This window comes from Perna viridis, chromosome 1 (assembly GCF_037379345.1).
Source record: "Perna viridis isolate PV_CMFRI_1.1 ecotype Kerala chromosome 1, ASM3737934v1, whole genome shotgun sequence".
Lineage (NCBI taxonomy): Eukaryota > Metazoa > Mollusca > Bivalvia > Mytilida > Mytilidae > Perna > Perna viridis.
Window position 1 is genome coordinate 29554108 of NC_142445.1, and position 23154 is coordinate 29577261.

Here is a 23154-nt window from a genome sequence, read left to right on the forward strand (position 1 = left end):
TCATCATATTTCTCCTCAATTTTGTTCCATTAAAAATTACAGGCGTTAAGGGGCTTTTGCACTTTAACTATTGATGCGGGGTGGACAACATATGGCTACGTTTAGCAATCTTTTATGAAAAAAATCCCTCAACTCCAAAATTTAAAATAAGAATTTTATATAAATTAAAGGGGCCTTTACAAAAAACAAAAACAAAAACAAAACAAAAAAACAAAACAAAAACAAAAAGCAAAAACAAAAAACAAAAAAACAAAAAAAAAATCATTAAAATTCACGAAATTTACTTTTACTGCAATTATTTTTGTCTTATGTAGTATGAAAACAAAATCACACTATTTTACAATGAATGTACGAATTCAGTCCCATAACTGGAAAACGAAAAATCAAAATTTTGACAAATAGAAAGGAAGCTTTCATTCACAGAATGAAACAATCTACTGGCAACTTTTGTAGGCCTAACTATGAGGGTAATGTATGTGCAATGGAGTAATATTCATGACTGTCTGTAGGTCAAACTTTTTTGATGAGCAAACGTGAGTATGGTAATAAAGTTGTTAAAAGCGTTACTGAAAATCGCACATGTGGAACATGTAAACGGTGGAAAAGAAATAGAACTGGTAGAAAGCCAAAACCACACATATTTGTATGGAACCACACAGTGTCGGCAAGATTATGGAGAGTCCGGCAGGAATGCAGACTATCAAAGAAATGATGTAATGGAGCAAGGGACATGTGTTAATACAATTGAAGGAGATGGGGATAACACTTTGATAGAAAGGCTAAAAGTAGAACTAGGTTTCATAGTAACAAAAAATGGATAAGAACCACACAGTGAAAATTATTTCTGCTGAATTGTATAATCTTCAAAAAACTGACAAAGATGTTAAACTCAGCAGTTTGGTAATAAGACATTTGGCAAATCACTGAAATATGTCTTTGCCAAAAACCAAGGTTGCCAAGATGATCTGAAAGAAAACCTAGGAGCCTTGATTCCTCACCAATTTGAAGATCGTGAACTCTGTAAACCCAGATTTTGTGGCGATAAAAGAAAACCTGACATAAAGTATCTGTACAGAAGTTTACCACATAAAGCCTTCTACTGATAGAGTACTAAAGGAAAAAATTCAAAACATTTTTGAGCCAGTGATTTTCCAAAGCATTTGTACATTCTGATTTAGGGTCCAGCCAAACATGTGAACATGCTAACAGAGCAACATCTTTACGTGCTCCCAAACATCTAAATGGTGCATGTAAATACTTATACATCGATTCGGAAATATTTAATTATGTTTACTTTTTTGTAGTGCAACGAACACCGCATCCTACACGTCAATGAGCTAAAAATAGAGAATGGGAATTCCCATTCATTTCAAAACTAAGTGGCCAACATATAAAACTCACAAGAACATCAAACTTAACTAGTTTCTTTGACAGGTCTATTTATAAATAATGCGAATATGATTCTTTGTTACACGTAGTAACACTTGTGAAGATTTGATATGCAGTTCATCCATAATGATGAAACACAAGCGCAATTAACTTTGTGTAGGACTATTTTAGCGTACGTACTAATTGTTTATTGGTGGAATATGCGGTTCGTTAACGATTTTAAAGATCAATTTAAAGATAACGAAATGTATTTTTCCTCTGAATTATGCATACGAGTTCGAATTGAAAAAGAATTATTGTTATCAAAAAACGTATAACAAGTTGCCTATCTATATTACATTATTTCTGAATTTCATATCTGGTTCTACTGACTGATGCAGCATCACCCTGTCAATCTGCCTCAAGAAGGCAACAAGGCCAATTAACAAGTAATCCGGTCTGATAACACTAGGTTAAACCGCCATAGCAAGTGGCATTTAGGCCATAACAGTTCTGATTGTGTCAAATGCATTACTGAATATAAAGCTTACAAACCTGACAACGTTTGGAAATCTCTCGATGTTCTACTATAGTAATGTTACCAAAGTTTCTTCATCAACACAACGAACATAGAGATTTTGATTTGAATTAATTGTGTTGTAATTTTACCATCATTTTGTTCTGCAAGACATAACTAAACTGTTCTAAAACTGGTGCTTCAAATTTTGGTCAGGAAGTTGAGAAGATAAATGATCCTTTCCATATTTTTTGACACCAAGGTTCATTTTGTTAAATGTGTTACATATGTGTAGTTCTTACTCTTAGTTTAAGCCGTATATATATATATCATGTAAATGGTGCATGTAAATACATTATTTCTGAATTGCATAACTGTTTCGTTTGATTGATGCAGCATCACCCGGTTGAACATGCCTCAAGGAGATAACGAAGCCAGAAAGTTTTAGTTTTTAAAATAATTATTGATGACACTTATTGTTATTTCGCATTCTCCCCGCGACATGTCACTTCCGCTAGATGAAAATCTGCATCTCGCTTATTTGCGCATGCATGTTTCAATAGAGCTCTTTCCGCTTTCTTTAGAATTTGTCAGGATCTGTCAGAACAAATACAGCCTCAAATTATATTCTATCTTTTCACGTTTAATAACCTTTCTACAAAATTTCATTAAAAATAATAAAGCGATATAAGAGGTATTGTTCTTAGTAAAATACGAATATTTCTCAAGATAAAACTCGTTCACACTGAACCCCTGCCTGGTTTAGACAAGATTCTCCTTTGGTCAGCTCGGTTGCACTGTATTAAATTTGAAAACTATTTGATTTTCACTGAAATGACCTTTACAACTTTATAGTGGATAAGATGTCCAAACGGTCTCACCTGTTCCCGTTGAAAGATGGGGTCAAAATAAGCTTCGGATTCTATTAAGATCTTATACTTCTATGAATAGGTTCTCACTGCATACTCATATTAACTGAAGTATGGCGGCTATTTTTATTAATTTGTATGATTGTACGTGGCTCCGTGTGTGAAAGTGGTTAACACGGTACACATATTTTAAATAGAGAATTTCCTTATTATAAATGTATCATAATAAAAATATCATAAACCTCTATTTGATATGAATACTTCTTGGTGTGGAGTGTATATCGTCATCATAAAACCAAACCTGTTTATTTTGACACTCCGTTAATCATCCGTTCATCCGGAATGAGTAACCAACTCGACCAGTTTTTCTTTCTTGATTACTCTTTCTAGTGTTTTAAGGATGGCAATTCTTGCATCGTCTAATTAACTGTATGCTTTTGAAGTTAGATGCAAATTCGTGTAAGATTAACGCAGGAGATACACATATAGAAGAAAAAAAAACGAGAACTGCCATGCAGCAGGACGGAACATTTCAAGTAAAAATTTGCCTGACATTATACAAATATCAAAAAGATCACAAATACATTAGATCAGTTGGTATAACGTAGAACACAAATAGACATAGAAAGTTCGAGAGTCATCCAGAAGCCTAAAGTACCAGTCAAAGTCCAGTCAGTTCAAGCAACCACTGTCTTTTACTACACAGGACAGAACACATTTTTTACTTCATACAATTATGGATATATTACAGAAAATATTCCATCTCTTTATCTATATCGCTTCCGATATGGCCTTTCGTCGGAGGTGGTGACCTCCTCCCAGCATAGTCACTTCATTTCTAATGCTATGAAGCATTTTTACTCATCACGATTAGATTGGCCATATGATTATGAGCAATTTCTGGTATACCTGAAAGTTATTGGGTGTTCATAGTCCATATCATCCATGTAATTTTATTAATATGTAGAAGGTGAAACCTTAAACGGTAAACAACTTTCATGAATAAAATCAGCTGATACAAGTGATACAAAAATATTGTTAAAAACCGGTTGATTGTATATCTCCTATATGACGATCAATGTAATATCAATAAAGCCTAAAACAACCGACAATGAAAGGGGAATATTTTCTAGGGGCTGTCGAAGATCCAAGTGAAGTAGACAATTCTGGAACTAATAATGATGAAATCAAAGTCCGAGGAACTTGGGGTAGGAAAGCAGAGTACATCCTCTCACTGGTTGGATATTTGGTTGGACTCGGCAATCTATGGCGATTCCCGTACATCTGTCTAAGGAACGGAGGAGGTATATAAAAAAAATAAAATAAAATTCAAATATTACCAAACACAAACATTGAAATAATTGTTGTAGACAAGTGAAATTAGCCAGAATATTTTATGTTTGTTTCTTTGTTTGTTTGTTGGGGTTTAACGTCCGAGCAGCAATATTTCAGCTATATTCAGACGATGAACATGAAATTAATGATAAAATGAACATGAAATGATGATGAAATCAAAAAGGGATCGGACACAAGGACAATGGGGTCGACAAATTTTGATTGTCACTGTAAATAGGGAGAGGTATGTAGGGTCGGGCAATTTAGCCTCCTGTGGCGGAGCCCTATGGTTCCTACTCCGGGAGAATACCACAGTAGGGTTTTTTAACGTGCGAGGAACGTGGCATCTTTCCCAACACGGTGCACCGCTATGGTTTGCGGTCAGGTTTTCCGTATTATAGCCTGACAACCCCAGCATGTAACACGCCAGGGGTACCCCATTCCACCACCTGGGGCACACATCCCAGTTGCTCTGTGGGCAGAGCGCCCTAGCCCCCGGCTAGGTTTCTGAGCACTATTAAGTCGTCTTTTACGACAGCTTAGCGCTGCTGCAGGCCTATTCTTTTAACGAATATTTTATGAGGTTACGCGCGATGTTCATACTTTTGAGTGTAATACACACACATTAAAACATTCAACGCAACTTTTTTCTGTTACGTTGTTTGACTTAGATTTCGATGAGTAATTTTATGTTTTTATTGTTACTTTTTTCATTGTGTATCAACTAATACTATAATAACTTTATAACTGAGACATGCTTTCTTCTGCAACGAATTCCATTCATTGCCGGAAAAGATCACCAAATTTTAACTGTTCATAAAAGTTGACGGTGGACAAAGTGGCAAGTTGACTTTTACCTGGCTAAATACCGTGATGATGTCAAAACTATTTCAAATAACGAAAATGTGGGAAAAAATAGGGAGTCTGTAGTAACCGCTGATAAAAGGAGTACCCAAGACCTAAAGGCAACAAACAAAATTAACGTTACCACGAACAACGCCGAATTTGGAAAAAAAATGATATATGAACGAGTATACATTGTAAAATAAAAGTACAAATTCAATTATTACGGTTGTTCCTTTATCGGAGCAGTTTTGAAGAGTTAATTGATGTAAACTGTATTTCAAAAAATGTACTTCCGAAAACACCGTATAATACTATTATACTATTCGGTGCACTTTTTCGTAAAAGCTCGAAACGTCTATAAACATAAAGGTTTTCGCAACAACTTTACTGGTGTCATTATAATATTACTGAACGCTTAAGATGGTTTATAAAATACAGTTTATACGTATCTGCTTTTAAAGACGACCCATATTCACACTTACTTTCCAAGAAAGTTCTGTAATTATATAAAAAATTAACAGGGGTCATCAAGCCAATAAACAAATAAATAAATAAAAAAAAGATACTTGAATACATTGCTACATAGAAATTTTAAATGATGCATGTTTATATATATATATATATTAGAAGCATTTTAGATATTTTCATTTTCACTTATATAACTCTTCCGTAGCCTTCAAATTCGATATCCATTCTTTGTTTGGTAATAAACCATAAATCAGTTTATGCCAGATTCATCGTAAATGGTGAATGTGAACGTCGTCTGAGGGGAATATTTTTTCCAAAGTAAATAAGGTTTTGTATCGGTGATTTGTACTACTAGATTGTGTCCTTGGAATAGTTCTATTTCCACGGCATTTTTTATCTGATATAACGAATTCCTTCTGACATTTTTTCTTTGTCTGTTTGATAACAAAATTCTGTACAGTATCTACCGTATGTTGGTTTTTTCATTCCAAAAGTGAAGGTATATGACGAGTCAAATTTTCAATCCAGTAAAATTTTAACGTTGTTTTATTAGACATTGTAACATTTTTGGTTGAATCATGGTGGTTTGCATCTTATACAGGCAAATATTTTTCACGTGAACTATAATGTTAATCTAGCTTCACATGAAATTCACGTAAACTTCACATGAAATCAATTTGATTTTTATGTGAAATTCACTTACAATGTATTATAACACGAATTTCATCTCATGTCTTCTGTAAACATATTATAGCAGTACTGATCAATGGTGTATTATCGTTGCTTATTTACCCTTCATAATAAAAAATGTACCTCTTTATTTCAAATAGGAGCCTTCTTGATACCATTTCTTATTTTTCTGGTGATATTTGCGTTTCCACTAGTTTTCTTAGAGATGTCGATAGGACAGTTCAGCGGAAAAAGTTTTTTACATATATGGGAAGTATGTCCATTATTTAAAGGTAAGTTTTCCTTAATTTTCTATGCTTTTGTTTATATTTGAACATTTCTAAAATTACATATGAGAAATACTCATCGACAAACCTTTTCCAGAAAAAAAATATCTACTTTTTCCCAACGCAGTCGGTATAGTTTCGATTTTTACCCTTTGACCTTAAAGACGCTCTTCCATGGAAATGCAAGTCCCCTAATTACAATGCTGTATCGAAAATTGAAATTGCGTGCCATGTGTTATTTCCTGAATGAAAGGTAGAAAATTATAAGTAAAAAGAAGAAATTTTACTGCGTCGGCTATCTGTTTTTTAAGGTGGTACTTGTTTTTTTTCTGTTTTTGAAGTCGTTTGTACTGTGCCGAGTTGTACGTCAGATCACGATAAAGTTAAGATTTGGTTACTACCAATTTTGACTGTCAGCTTAGCTGGCATACAACTTTGCGGTACTGAATAGACCACTTTTACATTCACTTCTGTTCGGGAAAAGTTCTTCAATTGTATTGAGGTCAACTGGGGTCAAAAGGTGAAAGATCGGGTGACATTGCAATGGGAGCTAAGGGAATACAAACGTTATTCGATTACTGCAAAGAATTTTTAAATGATGCACATAATTTAGCATCAAATTATTTCAGACATTTAATGTTCGGAGACGTATTTCCATATAACAGTGTTCTTGCAGCCTTTAAAATCCGATAGCCATTCTTTTTTTAAGTATGCAATCGTAAACCAGTTTCCTGTAGATTCGACCTAAAGACGAATGTTGAGGTCGTTTAATTGTGATACTAACATGAATTTGTAAAGTTGCAAAAAAGATATATATTTCATATACATTCACAAGCGCAATTTTGTCAATAGTCATTCAAAAAGTATCCGTATACATGTACAAGGAACTTTTTCCCTTGTTATCGTCTTCAAGTCTATTTTTTACATTTTAGGGCTAGGCTGGGGTATGCTGATAATATGTCTGACTTGGATAATATATTATAATGCAATCTTAGCATGGACAATTTACTACATAGTTAAATCCTTTGCGAGTTCATTACCCTGGACCACATGCGATAATGAATGGAATAGCCCATTTTGTGTGATTGACCAGGGACAATTAAAAATAGCCGACAACCAATCACTCATTCGAAACTTGTCGACATCCCAAAACGCTTCTTTTGCATACATCCCAACTTTTATTACTGCATCTGAGGATTTTTGGCAGTAAGTAAATTAAAAAAAAAAAACCAAAAAAACTATGGAAGTCTATTTCTGTCATCAAGATAAATAAAAGTCGCGAAAAATTATCTCGAAAAGTCGTGATAATTTGGGTATTTTGTCGACATAAATGACAATTTTATCTCCAAAAGTCACGATAATTTTTCGCAATAGTTAAGCTAATTCGACATAAACTATCGCAATTTTATAGTTTAAAGTTATGAAAACGCGAAGTAGTGTCAGCTACAAAATGTATACATTGTGATAAATCATATTGACTTTTTTTTTAAATAACTTGAATTGTTGACGTATTATTTCGACAAACGCGAAATTTCGTGATAAGTTATCGTAACTTACCACGAAAAACTAGCTTTTGTCGAGATATAAAGTCAATAAGCCAAGTTAATTCACGAGAAAGTCAACATAATATATCGCAACTCACATGTTTTGTTGTTGACACTACTTCGCATTTTCACAACTTTAAATTCTCAGATTGTGGTAGTTTATGTCGACAGATATCTTAGACATCGTTTACGATCAGTTGAGATAATATATCAGGATTTGTCATGATAATTAGCACATAAAGTCGTTGTATTAGTATACAGTTGTCTTAATTTATCGTGAAAATATTTTATGTCAAGGCACAAGTTGTCGGTTCCCTTAAAGTCGCGATAATTCATGTAATTATATCGAACCGTCGACATAAATTTCTTAACTATTGCGAAAAATTATCGTGACTTTTTGAGATAAAATTGTCATTTATGTCGACAAAATACCCAAATTATCATGACTTTTCGAGATAATTTTTCGCGACATTTATTTATCACGATGACAGAAATAGACTTCCATAATTTTGTTGAAAATGATGACATCATGCATTAGATTATACGCACAAAAGTTGTTGGTAAAATAATTATTTTTATTTGCTGAAGTGTAAAATTGATTTTTTTTCGAATACCTTATTGCAAAATTGAAGAGTTGTGTGGATAAAGACTTCTATTATTCATCTCGGCTGAAGATTCTGTAAAACAAGCACCAACTAATAAAAGAACGACAGATTAACATTGCAAAATAATTTTCATTTTAGACGAAATGTGCTGGAAATATCATCGGGAATAGAGGAAGTAGGGTACATCAGCTGGAGACTCCTTTTGTGTTTTTTGGCTGGTTGGATCATCGTTGGTATCTGCATTTGTAAAGGTGTCAAGTCTGTAGGGAAGGTGATTTTATTTCGTAGCTTACCCTAGCCGCACACCTTTCAAATACTCCGAAAGTTTTAGTTGAGTCCGGATTGCCCCCTTATTACTTATTTTCTAGTTTAGTCCAGATTGCTCACTTATTACTTATTTTCTATGTGTATGTTTTTCAGTTTTTGGTCTCATCATAATGTTTTGTCTGTTTTTGTTCTTTCATTTTGGATAATTATCCTTTTCCTCTTTCTAATATCGCTGGCGCAGATCAATAAAAATTACTTATTTCCTCATATTTTACCGAATTTAATCACGAAATCCTTGAGTTTTAAGTTTTATATAATAGATTTAATATTCTGTGTAGAATAAGGACTTTCCACTTTTAAATTAGAGTTGAATTATTGAATCAGGATATCGATTTGAAATTCGGCGATGTACGCCAAGATTCGACATGTACGGTAAAATTAGAATACACAGCGTACTAAATTCGATGTATCAAATGACAATTCGTTTAATGAAGTTAAGTATTAACAAAGAAAAAAAAACTATGAATTTATCGTTTGTCACTTAGTATAATCCCGTTACCGGTCAAAATATAATTAAGACATACAGGAGGTGTATGTGTTATATCAAGACCCTGAGCCATAGCGACTAAGCGAAGATATCACGTATTTTCTTTCTGGTACTAAAGCATCTAAGTACATACATTCAATACCTTTTTTTCGTGCACGATTATATATGTGGGTGCCACACGGTCTTCCTTGGCAACACGATGTATTTCGTCATTCTCGACTGAAGGTAGATAGACCTAAAGGTAATCCATAATTGCTGTGGATGAAACTCTAATAATAGCCCGTATATTGATGAATTGACGGCACTGAATAAGTATGAAAATAAGAATGAAGAATAACCTAGAACTTACTTATCTAGGCAGGGACTATATAACCATTACGCTTAGTATTATATAGTCCTTACTCCGAGTGGCCGTGAAATACAAGCGATGAGATGTCGCCAACGACAACATAAATACTGATACTAGGACTTTCGGAAATAACCACAACTTATACTAGTACCTGTTGTATTTTTAAACACAACTTATACTAGTACCTGCTGAAACACATTATTAAAATAATTCATCTATGAGATGTCCTTGCTGATTTAAAACGAAGGGTATGATAATGACTTACACGTTGTTAAGATGTGTAGTGATCTTAGGTTTAGGTTGACCAAAATCCTGGTCAGTCTTGGGAACCCCCCAGATGATGACACTGGTTTCCCATTAATTAGGTACCAGTCTTCTAGCTCCAGACATTGACTCATTAGACAGACCTGACAATTTACAAGTCCCTGAAATAAATACAGAAACTGGAGCCCGAAGCACCCCAAAGTAACTACAAGTAAGTAGTACCAGTTACTTCAGATGTATTATTGTCTTTACCTTGCATCCATTTAGCATACGAGTATAGTCGCATGGCAACTATTGTATCTAAATGTAAGTGTTTGTAAGACTCAGACAGAATGAGAAAAATCAAAAACATGCATGTCAAAAACCCACCGATCTGACAATGTAATATCACTCAAGGATACTTTCTCCATTTGAAAATAACACTATTTAATCTCTGCTTCACTGGCTTTGGTCAGAAATTTGTTTATAGAATCTTAGAAAAAAATAAGTTATCTGCCCTTGAAATGTTCGTTTTCAGTGCATTTCAACGAAATACAAAAGTCCAGCATGATATGGAAAATGTTGTCAGTTTTCCTTGATTCTAATGGTGCAAATAGTCAGTGTGCACTATCGAAATGATGGGCTTTTCATATCATGTTTTACATACTGCCTGATTCTTATAGGGACTGACACTTAATGGTCCAGCTCATGAACAGGTGGTTATTTACAATTTCGCACGGTCGACATAAAGTTTCAGGGAAACCGTTTCCATTAAGATATATCCGATAGTAGAGACTGTAAAAACCAGCTGCATTTGGTGTAATTGTTCAATTTGTTCATCGGATAGATTCTCTTTCACTCAAGGAATCCCTATTCGTGGTGTAACGTAGAAAATCATACTACGTTAACAAACCCTTACCCCTTTTTTAATCTTAATTATTTGGGACGGTATGGGTGGTTAGCATACCAATCTTAAGGAATGTTTTATATGGTAATTTGTATCAACTTGTCTTTTTCGGTTCAAAAAAAATATACGCTCTATATGTAGCACTAAGCATAAATAAACACGTTTGTCCAATTTAGTCAATTTTGTAATGCGGCAAAACTAGATCGTGAAGTTACGTGCATTTAATTACAATTAAAAAAAAAATTAAATAGTATTAGGTTGAGGTCAGTTGTATTGTCCCGAAGCTCAACCGAGGTCCAGTGCTGGTGATGGAAACCCAATTCGACTGTACGAGGACTTTATACAGGTTTAATATCGAAAATATTCATTTTATGACACTTTTATGAACTAATGGGTTTCAATACTGTATAGACATCATCTTTCACCTGTTGTCTTTGCGAGAAAAAATACTAGTCTTCATATAGAATTTACATATTTTGATTTGATTCTTTTGTCTTAATACCGAATTTACTGATCTTAATATGGATTTCTACGTCTCTAAGTTGAAATTCTGTACAAAGACCAGTATTTTTTTTCTCGCAAAAACAACAGTTGAAAGGTGATTCTCTATGAACCGATCAATTTCTGCACCATGAAAACTGATTTGTTCAATGTGTCATAGTTTTCATTTCCTCTTTCGTCTACCCTGGACTTGATTTTTTATGAGCAACTTTCTCGAAAAACAACGAACGCTGACCCTACCGGTGCACCTGGTCCATGCTCATTTATTTTTGTCTGGTCTCTGTCCCTTGATTTCATTCTTTTGACTTCTGCTAGAATCTAGGTTCCCCTGATTACTCTAGACCTTCTTGTTGTATTTAAACGAATTATGTAGTAAAGAAATTTACTACAATTAATCCTGTACTTCAAAATGAACTTTGAAAATACTTGTTACTTCTTTTAATTCCGTACCCCAGTACTAGTAACTGACTCTGTACATAAACTTCTTACTAGCTACCAACTTTTTAGGAGAATATTTTATAATCAGTTTGAAATTATAATTACAGACGAGCTACTTCTAAGATGTAGAGACAAGCAGATTTATGCACAGATGAAAAAGTTTGCAATCATGTATTTCCAATTAAGAGACTTTGTACATATTTCACAAGTTCGTGTAAATAAGGTCATGATTTTAAATATTTTAATTAAGGATTAAAGTGCATTACACTATTTACCGTTTGCTCATATCAAGCACCATAAAATACTATTACAATAATATAAAGCTCATATCACAGACATATATTTAAATCAAATTTTATAACAAGTATACTTTCATATTCTTATTCTTATTTATATTCAATTCTAAATTACCTCCGAAATTCCTTTTGCAATTAGGCATGTTCTAAATTGTAAACTTTTTAAAGCTGAACGCGCCATGCATTTTTATTAAGTCTTAATATGTAAAATACGTTTGATAAAAAAAAGCTATACTAAGTTCACGAAACTGAGCCCGAAAATATAGAGCACATCGTCGAACACCTAATTTATATGGGATCAACATTGTATATAATAACAGAACATCAAATTTAATTACGCTGTGTATTCTTATTTTACGGTTTAAATTCGGTAAAATATGAGGTAATTAGGAGACTTTAATGATCCTTGGATTGGTTTCGTTGCTTTTACTCCATTTAACCACTGATGCAGTGATAAATAGGTCGGGGTTTTATTTTTGATATGTTGTTAAAGTTGCTTTAAAGTATTAAGTGTAAGTGCTTGTAAGAATCAGGCAAAATGGAAAAAAAATAAACAGAAACATGCATGTCAAAGACCCACCGATCTGACATTATAATATTACTCGAAGATGCCTTTTCAATGTGAAAAGACCATTATTTGATCGCTGCAACTCTTGATTTGTTAAGAATTTTTTTTAATAAAATGTTAAAAAATTGAAATTTCGGACAGAGTTATCAGCCCGTAAAATGTTCATTTTCAGTGCATTTCAATGAAAATATAGCTCATTGCACCAACATGATATGGAAAATATTTTCTTTATTCTTCAATTCTGATGGTGCAAATATAGTCAAATTACACTATCCAAATGATGTTTTTTTATGATATTTCATCCACTGCCTGACCCTTACAGAGACTGACACTTAAAACTCAACAGATGTTTTGTATTATATATCTTCTTGATGTGAGAACAGTTTGAATGGAATTCTTATATAGTACGATAATGCCGATTTTTGCGGAGGCATTCTGTGACAATTTGATTCAATTTGTTATAAGTCTTATGATTGCTGAAGGCTTTCGTTTTGGACAACATAGTTTATTTTGTATAAATTAACTTATTAAGTTCGATAAGTCCTCAATTCAAGCATTAAAAAAATTCAAAACGTTTTCATTACGTTTAAATCTTAATTTTGATTGGGATCGATTAAATTTACACTATAAGGATTGTTTTAACATTTGACTTTTGTTTGAGAGAGTTTACACCAACTGTCTTGTTCATAAATCGGAAAGCGGTCGATGAAGCATTATCTGGCCAAAGTTAGATAAATGTCAAATAACTTGATCAAAGTTTTTAAACTTTGATTTAATACTACCTTTACTAAAAGACTTTACTAAAACTTTACAGTGCCTATTACATATTTAAATCACTACATTTACATTAGAATAAGAAATTTGTGTATGTTTTTTTTAAGAAACTAGACCTAGGGCAAGGGACATTACCCTTGAAATCAATGATATGTTATTATCATATTCAATTTCACCAACGCCTTTTAAGCATTCATTTGAAGCAGTCCAAGTTACTTTGATGCTTACATGAGATTGATGTAAAATGCCGAATACAAACGTTGCAATGGTTTGTAAGAGTTGTATCCCTTACCCTATGCCTACTTTCTTAAATCAGTGAGCCCCGTGCAGGTCCGGGTGTTAATAGAATAGGCCTGCAGCAGCGCTAAGCTTGTGGTAAAAGGCGACTAAATAGTGCTCAGAAACCTAGCCGGGGGCTAGGCGCTCTGCCAACAGAGCAACTGGGATGTGTGCCCCAGGTGGTGGAATGGGGTACCCCTGGCGTGTTACATGCTGGGGTTGTCAGGCTATAATACGGAAAACCTGACCGCAAACCATAGTGGTGCACCGTTTTGGGAAAGATGCCACGTTCCTCGCACGTTAAAGAACCCTGCTGTGGTATTCGATAGGAGTAGGAACCTTTGCGCTCCGCCACAGGAGGCTAAATTGCCCGACTTTACCCATCCCCCTTTTTCCAGTGGCAATCAAAATTTGTCGACCCTATTATCCTTGTGACCCATCCTTTTTTTTTCATTTCATGTTCATTTTGTCATCCATTTCGTGTTCATCGTCTGAATATAGCTGAAATATTGCTGCTCGGACGTTAAACCCCAACAAACAAACAAACATTAAATCAGTGATGATTCATAGGCGTACATCTACTTAAATAGCACTCCACATAAGAATCATGCAAAATGTGATTCGTGGTTGGAAAGCCTACACATTTTTATTTTTGATATTTTGTTTGAAATGTCATAGTAAACTTAAAGTTACATGTGGTTTTTCACATAACCCATGTTCATAGGAAATAAAAATTATATAGAATGCACGGGAGATTTCCAAAATTAAGGGAGATAAATCTGTAAATGACACTAAAATACAATAGAATCTATTGTATTTTCAATGTTGATTATCTCCCAAGAGCAGGCAGACATGAATGAATAATTACACATTTCACAATATAGACTCATAAAACAACTTAATTACAAAAATAAAAATATGTAGCCTTTTTGGGGTGTATCACATTTTTCAGTTTTTGCATGATTCTTACAAAGTCTGTTACTTAAAATTTTCAAATACATGAACAGTTTAATTGGTGATTTTGGTTTTTTTTTGTGGTAGTCGTACAATGTTTATTTTCTGTCACAATAATGAATACGCAAGGTAGCTACTTAGTATCGGAAACAATGAACGAAGGCATGAACATTATTTTATCAAGCACCCAATTCCCTACTTGCGGAGCTCGGGATGCAGCCATATTTTATCCTGTTTTTGCAGAGTTACCTCCCGTAAGAGCAGGTATAATTTCAAAGTCTCTCTAATCGATGTTCGGGTTCGGGTGCAGAAAAAAGAAGTAACTCGAATTAAAAAGGAATCCCAAGCAGACAAACACAACGGTGTTTCTAAAATTTACAGGGTGTTTCATTTTGTTGGTAGGTTGCATGAGGATGCTTTTCATTTGTATCCCGTGTAAAGAAAATTTATGGCAGGGTCAGTAGAACGAGAAATTCCCTTTTGACTTTCGAGATTTTCTAAAGTATGGTCGATATCGGATGGAAAACTTTACGTGTTCCGAATAGACACCTGCTCTAAAGGGAGATAAATGTTGACAAAATGTTGGTCCGCCAGTTGGGAATAGGGTCAGGTAAACCTGCAATTTCTGAAAAATCAAACACACAAATCTATTAATACTTATGTACCTTCATTTGATAATATGATTTTATCATATGCAAATACTATCAAATTACCGTAGTAAAATATGATGACATTCAAGATCTGATTGCAGATACAGAAGGTCTTAATGCTCCTACTTCTGGGGATGCACAATCTCATTCGTACAAATAATATCTGAAGATAAAATGAGGCACTTTGGTCCATTTAGAAGATGCAATTATTTAAATCAGACTCTAATTTTATTGTCTGATATAATTTCTTTTATTTGAATAAGCTTAAATGAAATGTTGATATTGTCCCTAGGTTGTGTATGTGACAGCACTTCTTCCTTATTTGATTCTCACAGCTATATTAATACGTGCTTTGATGATAGAGGGATCTATAGATGGCGTAATAAAGTACCTTAAACCAGATTTCAGCAAGTTGCTTTCATTTCAGGTAAAACTTTTTTTAAAAATGTTTTAAGATAGGAATGGTATCGTTACCCTGCAACATTCCTAAGACCTGTATCCATTCAACTGTATACATGTTAACAAGCCCCGAAACAGGCAGCGCCTGACTTACGAAATTCAATCTAGGCCCTACAGCCAACCCTCTCAGAAATTTCCAGAATTTGAAAAGTCGAAAAATAAATGAATAACTTTACGCGACTTTATCCGACTTTCAAACAATGCCTGATTTGCGGTTACGAAAGAGCCGGCTGCAGCGGCTATTAAGAGATACAAAAAAAGACTGCCGCGTGACATATTAGAAGTATTGTTCATTATTTTCATATCGTTTAGCTGTTCATTCAATATTGATTACTTATCACACTTTTTTTTCAAATGGGTATTATACTTATCTCAATTAGTTTTTAAATCTTTAACTTCCAAACAATTTTAATGCAGCTGATACGAAGTTACTCTTCAAACACACGTGCATCATACAACAATTTTCAGTATTTATATAATTGGTATTTTTGTATTTTATCATATAGATAGCAGTGATTTATCGAATGTTGGTTATGGTGAATAACTAAAATATGATCACTCGTGCCAAGAATGCGGTAAGATTTGACTTATGCGCGTTCACGCACACTCGTTACATCTAGGCGTTCTTCGGCACTCGTGATCATATTTTGGTACTTTACTCTTTCCAGTTGATTATCCCATTAATATCACATGTTGCCATTCTTTTACCCTCTTAGAACTTAGTAAGTAGTACTCAACATAAGAATCATGCAACATGTGATTCATGGTAGGAAAGCCTACATATTTTATTTTTGCTTTTTTTGTTAAAATGTCATAATTCCAATTTAATTAGCACATGCCTATTTCGTGCATTATTATTGTTTATTCACCTTTTACGACCTCAGCGATAACAGTTTTTACTACAGTATAAAATTCCATGTACACGTCATAAACAACATAGATACCATCGCTTCGACAAAAGATAGAGCTATCTAGATACTTAAAACGGTATTATCTGCGTTATTCCATTCATTAAACCCCCTCCCCCAAATAATTCAAATGGTTGCTCCCTTTGATCAAAACGCTCGATTCACAGTCAATAGTTTTCGCTTTTTCATTCAAAATACACCATTTCAATTGGACGAACCGTATAATGGAAAGCTTCCATAATTTGAATAAGAACATCCATCTGTCATATGATTTTTTAAGTAGCGGTCTTTGTAAGAATTATGCAAACTCTGTAAATGTGTTTAAGGCTGCACCTTTTTATTTTTGTTATTACGTTGCTTTATAGTCTTTATTATGATATGTTTTATTATTCATTCCAATTTGTTTGTTCTTAAGAGATAATTTACATTGAAAATCCAATAGTTTCTGTTATATTTTAATGTCCTTTACATAGTTATCTCCCTTAATTTTGAATTCTACAGTACATTCTATATAATTTAAATCTCTTATGAAAAGGGTTCTATGAAAAGTCACATGTTATTTTCTGTTTACTTATGTAGGTTTTTCCAACCAAGTATCACATTTTGCATGATTCCTAGCTGGAGTGCTACTTAAATTCTGAAAGTAATTAAACAGGGTAATTTGTGGATAATTTGCTTTTCAATTTACATTTTGTATACCATGTAAGAACATTAACGTATAAAAATAATATTGTGGCAGGCTAATTTATTACCAGTTCAAATTTTAGATATGGCTCGAAGCGGCATTGCAGTTATTTTATTCCATTGGTCCTGGTACTGGTTTGATAATATCCTTGTCTAGTTTCAACAAATTCCACAATAATTTTCTCAGGTAATAAACATGTTAAGCGAATTTAACGCTTGAATGACAAGGTTCTGTATTTAATTATAACTTCATTTTTTTTCGTACTGGGATATCATTTTCACGTTTACAGTTGCAATCCGACTGGTAAATAAATACGTATTTCAAAGGTATTGCAGATTTGCTTAGATACTTCGAACTTTCTCAGTAACTGTGACATGTCTAGTTTATCTGAAAAAGTATTGAAGGGAACCAAGGTTATAGCTGTAATCAAAAGAACGTAATTCAGGGACAAAAACCAGACATGGAAAAGAGACATACACAACAAAGAACATAAAGTAACTAAAATCATACATACAAAGTAACAAATGAGCAACTCGGACTCCAATAAAAACTGGGAGCATGGATCAGGTGCACCGGTAGGGTAAACGTCCTCTGCTTGTCTAGAAACACACGCCGAGTTGCTCATAAAAAGTCAAGTCCGGGGTAGACGAAAGAGGAAAGGAAAACTATAACACGTTGAGCAGATCAGTTTTCATGGCGCAGATGGATACATCGTAACGATCCACGAGTTCATGATGACGACCATAAAACTTCTGTAGTGATGACTTCAATCTTGTAGCAACATAACCCTGTTCAGGAAGCTTATTTGTTAGAATTCTAGCGCGATACAAAAAGTCTGCGTAGTTTCGGCAAGGTCTGGCATAACGTATCAGTTGTGATATGAAACCCATTAGTATGAATGCGTTTTTGAATAGCACAGAAACCCATCTCCTAAATTTTTGCCCAAACCCATATTTTTGCATACATATTGCTATCGAACCCCACTAAGCTCTATCGAAAACTTTTTGTTGATTTAGAAATACAATCGCACCCTCTTCAATCTTTGTGTAATGTGTTTTGTGCGATTTTGCGTTGTATTGACCACCCATGATTGGCAGTCTATTACCTTGAAAGATATTACTACCTTTCATGAACCCCTTCTCATGATCAGTGTCGATGATACTAAGGAATTAACCTGTCTGCCATCAACTTAGAAATAATTTATTTTATAGTCCGTATTTAAAAGTTTAATTGGACGCCAGTTTTTAATATCCCCCCTTTGTCAGCTTTAAACATAAGTGTAATTACTTTTTATTGGGAGTCACACAATGTATTTTTGGGTTTTTGATCCTTTTACCTTGTATTGGCGGTCTATCACTGGAACTTCCCTACTATTTCTGAATACTACGCAAAAATGTAGCCAAAATGTAATTTTATATCATTCAATACCTCTTTTATAACCAGTAAATATGTTTCTTGTAATTATTCAGCTCAATAAGTTTGTATTATTTCTGCAAATAGAATTGAGATCTAGTCTTCATATCACCTGAATATTTTAGGGACTTCTTTTTGGCCTCGAAAAATATTTAGTAATAAATTTGCATTTAGGAAATTTTGTTCTTGCAGTAATATTTCAAGAAGCATAAAATGTGTTAAGCGTGTTTTATTTAACACACTTAGTAATTCTCCAACCACTAATAATTGACCATTAATAAACAGGAAGTGAAGAGGAGTGATTTTAACCAAGTAAAATAGGCGGGAAAAATTCAAATTGATAAAAGTGTCTAGTTTTTGGAAATTGTTTGTTCATCAACGAAATTATTTTCTTAATCTGAAATATTTTTTTGATGTTATTGAAAATTAACTTTTGGACAGTTTTAAAAATTTAGGAAAAAAGATGAAATGGAACAAAATTTGTACTTGTGTGTGAAGTTGGATCAGAAGTACGGATTGACTTTCGTTTTATACATATTAGGGAAAAATAGTGATTGATATTCAGTATTTAAAATGCAAATGTGTGCTCACAATTTTATTTTACATCATGTAATTTTTGAAATTTTGTTCAGATTACAATTTTCACAAGAATCAAGAAGACAATTCGAACTTACTCATTGGGTCAAGGTCACTTGAAAGTGTCGTAGATTTCTTAGACATCTCTATTTTAACTGGAACAATTCATTACTTTTGAAAGACTCATTTTTGTCATCAAGTTGAAAAGAAATTACATTAAGAATAATTTAGAGTGTGAATAGCCAAATTACCTTTTGTTAAAACTCTATAACAAAGTATGAAATAATATGATATTAATATACATTTCTTTACATGGTAAAGGTCATTTTCAGGTCGACCGGTACGTTGCTTGAACCGCGTGGTACAAACCGATGATTGAACACACGTCTTAACTCTACCGGAACGACATGGATAATGGAAATGCGACTGCGAAACATCGTGCTTTATCGAAAATAGTAATTTGGAACTATAATATTACCAGAATAAAAATAAAAACAAAAAACAAAAACAAAAGCACATAAATAATTATTATCTGTGTTGAGGATTACCTAAGCAGTATTGCGTGGGAATGAAATCATCATTCAATGTAATTATGATCAAATTGAAAAATAAATGATTAAAGTGAAGAAAAAACAATCCAAGAAACAGAAATTGCCAATTTATTACCTTTATTTCAGAGATTCTGTATTTATAACCTTCGCGAGCGAATGTACCAGTATGTTTTCGGGACTGGTGATTTTTTCGGTGCTGGGATTTATGTCTGCAAAACAATCGATCCCTATTGAAAAGATTGTTAAATCAGGTATATTATCTATGTAGATTGGGGTACACCAGACAAGTTGAAAACAAACAGTAAAAACCAAGTTGCAGACAAAATACAAACATACCACAAATGCATCATATTAATACAATATATATTAAGGCTTCTACTAAAGAAAGGTAGTTTAAATTGTGTATAAGCTATTGATTAGTTTTAAGAAATGTTTTTTTTTCATTCATTGACGTACTTATCTGTCTACGAATCTGTCAAAATGTGTGTAAGGTGTGGCACATGAAGAAAAAACGCATAGATTGTATTGCATTATCCAACTATGTATATCCCATAACCTACAGAAATAACAACAAATGTGTTTGTAAAGTGTGCCATTTTTAAGATAATGATAGGTCAAATTTAGTTGAAATGCACTATTCAAAAATGACGTGAAACATTTTCTTGCAGTTAAAGGATAAGCAAAAAAACATTAACATAGCTTTTCTGTTGTTACATAGATGTGTAAACTATAATTGAGGCAAAAAAAATCAAATTGAGAAAAATGTTTTTGTTTTTACACATAATGGCACTTTCGATATATTCTATTGCGAATAAGCATACAACATTCAATTTTCATTAAAGTACTTTTTGTGAATTGTGTGAGCATTTTTCTCCGCTGTGTTTGTGTTTCATATGATTATTTTTCTCTTTTAATCTTGAATTCTAATCATAGTATTTGAACTTCTGTTTTTTATAAAGGTCCTGGTCTCGGATTTGTTGTATATCCAGAAGCTTTAGCCTATTTACCAGGACAGAATGTGTGGGCTGTTCTCTTCTTTGTGATGCTTTTGTCAGTCGGTCTCGACAGTCAGGTGATAAGACAAAATAGCACAGGTTTTAAACGTTTTTTAAAAGAAGATACATAAAAAATAACTATTTGAATATCGGTAAAAAAGTACTGACGTGTGAACACTTGGACAATTCAATTACGAGTTGAACAAAGTAATTAAAAAACAAAGAAAATGATTATTTATTTTAATAAAAAAAAAACAAAACACTATACGGAAAACATAAGTGCAAGGGAGAAAACATCTAGAAATTAGATAAGAAACGAACGAGATTATGCTAATTTCCTTAGTACATAAAAAATGTTAAACAGGTCGAGATCACTAGAATTCTGACAAGTTAAGACATTTCAAGTCTCTCCACCAAATAAGGATCATACCAATTGCCCCATTCACGTGCAGTCAATTGACCAATCGCTTCAATTGAAGTTCACCACAACTACAGCTGTATTGACGCTTGAACACGTGTTAATTATAATAAACAATGTTTGATAAATACTGTCACCTTTTTACATACTTGTAAACATTTATTGACACAGTTTACTGTAACTGAATCAGCTACCAATATTTTGTCATTTTCTTGACTTGTAGTTTGTGATGTGTGAAAGTATTGTGGTTTGTTTTAAAGATAGTTTTAGACTCTTGCGAAAAAGGGAAGTATTGTTCACAGCTGTGTTCTGTACAGTTTCGTTTCTCACTGGAATCATATTTTGTTCACAGGTAATCATACATAGACAATAACAGTGTTTTGACTTGAAATAAAAAAATATATATACGGATGAGGCTTAAAGTTGGAGTAAAACTTGAAATCTCGCCGAACGTTCTTTTTCCAGTTCGTGCCGAATTTGTATATCGTTTTTATTTCTAGTCAATATGCTCTTATTGTCTTTCTACTGCAATCCTAATCCTTTTTTAAATCTAATTTAATGTTTATTACCTTTTTTCCCACTAGAGGCCCCACACAGTGACATTACGATAAAAAGGTAGTTCATGTAAGGGTCGGAAATTGGGCGGATCCGAATTGATATATGCTGTCACTCACCGTATATTTCGGTTGCTCAAACGGAACGATTGCAGAATAATACGCATGTTGTGTTCTTCTCTAAATGTAAGTTGTATTCTTTGGGATTCTCTTTATACTTTGTTGGTGTAAAAGACGCATTCATTTTAAAAAAATACCAATGGTGAATGGTAAAAATCGTCAGACATTTTCATATTGTTGTGAAATTTAGCCAGAGATATTTTTTAAGAGTAATCAAGGGAACCAATGTTGTAGGGTAATCAAAAGAATGTAATCCAGGGACAAAGACCAGACATGGAAAAAACAGACATACACAACAAAGTACACAAAGTAACTAAATTCATACATAAAGTAAAAGTAAACTTTAGAAACACCCACCGAGTTGCTCATAAAAAGTCAAGTCCGGGGTAGACAAACGAGGAAAAGAAAACTATGACCCGTTGAATAAATCAGTTTTCATGGTGCTGACGGACACACCACAACGATCCACGAGCTCATGATGACGACCATAAAACTTCTGTAGTGATGACTTCAATCTTGTAGTAACATAACCCTGTTCCAGAAGCCTATTTGTTAGAGTTCTAGCGCGATACGAAAAGTCTGCGCAGCTTCGGCAAGCCCTGGCATAACGTATGAGTTGTGATATGAACACTCCATACGCAGGAGCCGAAGGGATGCCGCCACAGATGAAAGAAAAATTGACAATTCTTAATGAAAAGTCATCACGTTTGTCGTAAAGTTTGGTCAATAGTTTTCCTTTACCATCGATTTCTAAGTGTAGGTCAAGATATGAGGTTGACTTCACAGTGTCTGTAGTATCCTTCATCTCAAGTTCTTTTGGGTAGATGCGATGTATCAAATCCCCGAAATTAGGATTGTCTAAAGATAATACGTCATCTATACAGCGGAAACTGAGATCGAAGGATATAGCCAAATGATAAAGTATATAATGATTGTTTGCATGAAGCCTTCTAGACAGTCCGCGCGAAACCTGACAGAGCAGTCAAGGAGGTTAAAAAACCCTTCAGTCAGGCCTTCTAGAGAATAAATGGTAGGGAAGTTGATAAAAACGTGCTGTCAGTATAAGATTAATGCCTCCTTCAATTGACTTTTTTCTGCACGTAGAAGAATGCCTATTCAAAACCTTTTAAGAATTTCAATAATCTTAGACACAAAAATGGCGATCTTTGAATCCATAAATCATTCCTGTATGCT

The 23154-nt window shown here is 33.6% G+C and overlaps 1 protein-coding gene, 1 long non-coding RNA gene and 1 pseudogene across 6 annotated transcripts in view; all 3 read left to right on the top strand.

The window, feature by feature from the left end:
- The window catches only part of LOC148628253 (sodium-dependent proline transporter-like), a 44298-nt gene that overhangs the window by 16662 nt on the left and 4482 nt on the right, over window positions 1-23154 (top strand). For 3 of the 5 annotated variants that reach the window (XM_088585167.1, XM_088585154.1, XM_088585163.1), the window contains 9 exons: window positions 3888-4058; window positions 6234-6365; window positions 7292-7565; window positions 8647-8779; window positions 15574-15708; window positions 17416-17519; window positions 20000-20124; window positions 20833-20945; window positions 21510-21638. In XM_088585167.1, the coding sequence (XP_088441293.1) occupies window positions 3888-4058; window positions 6234-6365; window positions 7292-7565; window positions 8647-8779; window positions 15574-15708; window positions 17416-17519; window positions 20000-20124; window positions 20833-20945; window positions 21510-21638 (1316 nt within the window). Of the gene's footprint in view, window positions 1-3887; window positions 4059-6233; window positions 6366-7291; window positions 7566-8646; window positions 8780-15573; window positions 15709-17415; window positions 17520-19999; window positions 20125-20832; window positions 20946-21509; window positions 21639-21870; window positions 22022-23154 lie in introns of those variants that run through there. The other 2 variants (XM_088585173.1, XM_088585158.1) reach the window with 2 other exon arrangements.
- Window positions 673-2999, top strand: LOC148628254 (uncharacterized; annotated as a pseudogene).
- Window positions 8786-12610, top strand: LOC148628255 (uncharacterized). The gene is made up of 2 exons (XR_015922513.1): window positions 8786-10146; window positions 11079-12610. It is a non-coding gene; the product is annotated as an uncharacterized LOC148628255 (long non-coding RNA).